The sequence below is a fragment of the Austrofundulus limnaeus genome, unplaced genomic scaffold (genome assembly GCF_001266775.1).
Source record: "Austrofundulus limnaeus strain Quisiro unplaced genomic scaffold, Austrofundulus_limnaeus-1.0 Scaffold1, whole genome shotgun sequence".
NCBI classification, from domain to species: domain Eukaryota; kingdom Metazoa; phylum Chordata; class Actinopteri; order Cyprinodontiformes; family Rivulidae; genus Austrofundulus; species Austrofundulus limnaeus.
This window is the reverse complement of record NW_013952403.1, coordinates 7699756-7705165: the sequence shown is the minus strand read 5'-3', so window position 1 is coordinate 7705165 and position 5410 is coordinate 7699756. Positions and strand designations below refer to the sequence as shown.

General features: G+C 37.6%; 1 protein-coding gene across 1 annotated transcript in view; it reads left to right on the top strand.

Annotated features, from left to right (window-relative positions):
- LOC106517156 (neuronal acetylcholine receptor subunit alpha-9-II) overlaps window positions 1–1229 on the top strand; it is a 6582-nt gene extending 5353 nt beyond the window's left edge. Inside the window, exon 6 of the mRNA XM_014007875.1 lies at window positions 309–1229. Within this exon, the coding sequence (XP_013863329.1) occupies window positions 309–1054 (746 nt within the window). The 3' untranslated portion in view covers window positions 1055–1229. The remainder of the gene's footprint in view (window positions 1–308) is intronic.
- The last annotated feature ends 4181 nt before the right edge of the window (window positions 1230–5410 follow it).

Sequence of the window (5410 nt, the reverse complement as noted above, 5' to 3'; positions counted from 1 at the left end):
AGATATAAGTTTAAATTTAAGATTTAAATATAAAATAAATATCAATTTTTTTATTTATACATTTTATATAGATTTAGATATAAATCAAAGATTCATAGAAGGTAGAAATTGATAAATATAAAGATAAGTATCGATATAATATGGATTAAATATTTATATGTAGCATTCCCCACTAAATGTGAGGCGACTGCACTCAATTTTATTTTCTTTTGAACATTTACATTTGACACCCCATACAGAAGTGTAGCATTTCATTTAGCTCTCTTTGATCAGACCCTCTTGTCTTTTTGTGTTAATTTGTTGCACAGGGAAGTATTATATAGCCACCATGACCATGGTCACAGCCTCCACAGCTCTCACCATCTTCATCATGAACATCCACTTCTGTGGCGCAGAGGCCAAACCGGTTCCACACTGGGCCAAAGTGCTCATCATCGACTACATGTCCAAGATTTTCTTTGTGTATGAAGTGGGAGAGAACTGTGCTTCTGGTTCTTCTTCTTCTTCTTCTTCCAGCTTCCTCCAGGAGGATGCCGTTCACCAAAAAGCCAACTCCCATGTTCATGTGAATGGAAAACCCAGAGGCCACAGCAGCCAAGAGCACCATCAGAACCACAAACAACACAGAGTGAARGTCCACCACCACATCACAAGAGAGGAGAGCAGCCAGCTGAACAGCTTTGCACCTGGAAACTATGAAGYCTCTAATGGGAGAATCCCACTGAGTGACTTCTGCTCAGAAGATCAGAAAGTTCATCCCGTGGACCAGACGCCTTTTTGCTGCTCCGAGGACACGAAACCCCCACCTCAGGGCCCCACCGTAACCTTTGGCCCCTGCGTATTCTGTAGCTTTGTCAGTGGAATTCCAAACGTGGACACAAAACTGGTACGCAACGTGGAGTATATTGCTAACTGTTTCCGCGAGCAAAGGGCCACGTGTGCCAAGGGGGCTGAATGGAAGAAGATAGCCAAGGTGATGGACAGATTCTTCATGTGGATTTTCTTCGTCATGGTTTTCCTCATGAGCATTCTCGTCATTGGCAAGGCTAAGTGAGCAAAAAGTAAGGCTGCACATATTTTTCATCTAGAACAGTGATTTTGATCAAATACAAAACATCAAAAAGACAAATGTATTTTATAAACATATGTGGTTGTAAACATATATGAGCATTGTGGCTTTTCTTCGTTAATCACGGTGCTTTGTTGATAAGTATGGATAGAAAATAAAAAATGGCATTTGTTTTGCCATATTTAAAGCTTTGTTTTGTTTACTACATTTGTATYAAAAGGATGGTTAAGGTGTCCAAGTTGTTAGCTCACAAATCCAGCCAGAACTAAACCCAGTTTTTGCAAAGAGAGTTCATTCAAGAAGCTTTCTACAGCAGGTAAGATATTAACTACATATACAACCCATAATTTACTGATCCTGTGTTCAGTTAGTCATGGTTTTGATAAGTTGGTACTGTACTGTCTGACCACTGAATAAATTTGAGGGGTTCCACTGTTAAAATATAGCCAGTGGAGATGGCGCATGCCTTATTCACAAGTGTGAAATCAGATGCCGGCGGGCTGAGAGGCACAGTGTCAGTGTGCACAGCGGAGCCACCGAATCATTTTTCTGTTCAAATCATCCGGTGAATAGTTAATGAGCCAGCTTTGTTTGTTGCACAGCGAGAGCGTAAGTTAATAGTGAGCATCAATTATGCAAGGAAAGTGCACACAATTACACCCCCACCTATTTTTTTTTAATAATACCCCACACTTACCTTGGACTCTGAAAGCCTAAAAGATGATCCTGAATGTGTATAGACACATGAATGAAAGGTTGAAATAAAAGACAAGTGTCCTGAGGACAAATGGAAGAATAAAACAATACAAAGATAAAGAATACAAAAGTTGTTCATAAACAAGATTGTTTGTTTTGTGGTACTTTCACCTCACTTTATCACACTAAGATGCTCAGTAATTTAGACATTTTTGCTGTTGCATTCTCAAAAAGGTGTACCCAACAACACACCCCAAAAAAGTCACTCAACAGACTGGAAAAACAAACAAACAAAAACCCATCATATTACATTAAATGCAAGGAATTTTGTAGCTATTTTTTGTAGAATAACTGAAATACCATAATCTTACAGTAGAGGGCGCTCATTTCCCATACATGATTTTGCCCCAAGCTTTATGTGCAACCCATAAGAGCAAAAAATTTGCACTTTAAAGTTGCTCTAAGTGCCTTTTTATCTTCCAAAGTGATCCATTCATGACATTTCATTACCAAGAGAAGACTAAAGATGTTGACTGTCTATTCCTTCAGTCCTTCAGGAGGTTATTCTACAGCAAGACCCATCTCACTCAGTGCTCAATACTTCAATAATTAAATATAAAAAGCTATTACTGAAAGTGAGTTAGGCTGTAAAAAAAGGCTCGAGAAACTGGAAGAATGTCTTTTAATTGTGCAGCAGAGTTTCTCCACTGTGGATTCCTCTCTGCAGTAATCTGGCTGAAATGGGGGAGAAGCTGTTTGTCTCCTTATCCCGCCTCTCCAAGGCAATTGCCATGCTGTAGCATGAGTGGTGGGAACCATGTGATCTGACCAGGYCAAAGCTTGGGCTTTAAAAGACAGACTGCCATGGAAATTACCAAGTGCTACAAAATCACAGAGCTTCGTTGTCGATTATTATTCCGGTTCAAAACACACAAAAGGCCAGCATCACCGTGAAGATGCAGATTTCTTTTTATTCACCAGATATACAGTTTTAGTTAGAGTGTAGGGAGGAGTAAAGACATTTATATAGGATTATTTTGTAAAATAATGTTAGTCTTTAAAATAGAAGATCAGCATAATTTCAGACACTTAATTTTTCTTCATCTGTTTACTCACTTTTTTAATGTGATGGAAACAAAATGTGATGGACAGGAGACCTGTTGGTGCCTCCTGCTGCTGAAGACTCCCACCAACCCTAAACAGGAACAAGCAGATAAAGACAGTCAATAGATGGAAATAAAGCAACTTTAAATGCTGAGCTTGGTATTTGAAAATTATTTTCTATTTCCTTAGCAAGCACGATCTTAAACCATAAAGCCCAGGACATTTTTTTTAATCACCTCTTGAAAAAAACTAAAATAAAACTTCTAATTTGCAAATACAAACCTGTAAAACCAGAGCTTTGGGCTGTTTGAATCAGAGACCCCGCGAGAGCTTTGAAGCATCCTTTTACATGGCCGAAGCATAAATAGTCTTTTCAGCTGATTCACAGCTATAATTTAAAGCATAATCATGTGTTTATAAAACTAAACACAGGTGTTACTGAGCGTGTTTCACACTGCAGCACTAGCAAATTTGATGCAAATGAATCAGACAAATAGAGAGTTGCTGCTCTGGTCTAGTTGTCTTCAAATTGCAGGACTCCTAAACAGGTAAATTTCATATTTTTATTACTATATGTACGTGAGCATGTGTGCTTCTAAAGCACAGTATGGGGTGCACTAAAATCTTCCTATAAAATATGACCCTTTTAGATTAAAGTGTATTGAATTTTACCATTGTCAGTTTTTAAACTTAAGCTAATTGAATGTCTGGAAATGTATTTCCCCACAATGCACCATCTATTAAATAAATTGTGTGATGTTGCATTTTTTATGAGAATAATTTAGTTCTAGTTTTTCATGAGCTCACAGCAGCCCCAGTATCTTTCTTTCATTTCTTTTTACAGTATTAGATTTACCTGCGGTCCATTTTCTTAGTTTGCCTTAAAGTATGAAATCAAACATTCCTAAAAACAGATTATCCTGAACTAGTGCCAGTTTGTGCAGTTTAGAAAAACAAATCCTTGTGCTACTTTGACAGTTCCTAAATGTTTGTTCGGTTTCAAGTTTGATTTGTTTTGATTACATTTAAAATGTAATTTGTTTCGCAGGTGATGTTTGTTGTTTTACAGATTTGATGGCGTGTTAACCGATCTTTCCTGCCCACAGYCATCACCATCTGCAATAACTTTATTTAAATGAGTTAMAACATCGAATTKCCCTCTGGGATCAATAAAGTATTTTTAAATTGAATTGAACACAGGTGCTTGGGTTTACTAACAAACAAATCTGATTGGTTTCACTGACAGAAAAAAAGGACAGAGCTTGGGTGAAAACAAGCAAAAATGAAATAAAAGTAACAACTTTCTACTTCTTGCCTTTTTTTTAAAAAAATGTAAGGAGTAGAAAGTACAGATAATTGTGTGAAACTGTATGAAKTAGAAGAAAAAAGTAGGCTGAAACATAATTACTCAAGTAAAGTACAGATACCCAAAAATTCTACTTAAGTTCAGTAACGAAGTATTTGTACTTAGTTACTTTACAAGCCTGGTCCTCAAGGCACGCTGCCCTGCATGTTTTAGAGGTCACCCTGCTTTGACACACCTGATTCATCCTGGACAAAAGATTCTACATCCTTGTCAGGAGAGGACGACAAATAAGTGCTCTAGTTTTGGGTGGGCGGTGAAAAGGACTGTAGAAGAGGTTGGTCTTCAAGAATTTACATCAAGTTTGACAGTTCCTATTGCTGCTATTGCTCCTTGGTGTTATAACGAAGCAAGTGCAGATTTAAATCTGTTAAAATGTCAATCTTACATTAGTAATGTTGTTGAGGGTTATATCAGAAAAYATTATTCAGAGTACATGGCTGTACATTCAGATGYATCTAGAACTAGTGATAATAAAGTTGGTATTGCRTTTGTGATACCAAATTTGGGCATTATAAAAAAYAATAGGACTAATGATAACTTAGCAGTTTATACAGGTGAACTTTTAGCTATTCTTATTGCATTAACCTGGATTGAGGGAAATGGTTTAGAAAAAGTGTTAATAGTTTCTGATTCCCGCAGTGCATTAACAAGCATTCAGAACAAGAAGTCAGAGTCAAGACGGGATATTATTTATGAAATTCAACAAACATTATATAGATTATTCCAAATTAGAAGGGAAATTGTGTTTTTATGGGTTTCATCTCACATAGKGGTTGAAGGAAATGAGTTAGCAGACCAATATGCAAAGAAAGGGGCATCGAAACAAATTGTTCTGGTGAACTGCTAGGTAACCACTCCCCTCTGTCACTCCCCTGCACCTTTCTGCAGCTCCTTCTGCCTGTTAGTGAGGAGAACCAGGTGGACTCAATCTTCAATCTCCTAGCAATCAGAGTGCAGCTACTTTTGGTGTGACTGACCTGTCAGTCCTGGTTTGAGAGCATGAGATGCAAACAGTGCTGTGTAAAAGTTTCAACAAGCTGTGAAGGACAGCCGGTAAGGCAAAATGCTGCTGCTCATTGCTGAGTTGTTGTTAAGTTGTTTAGTCTTGTTGAGGTCAAGTTAGCAACTAATGAACTAACTAACTAACTAACTAACTAACTAACTAACTAACTAAC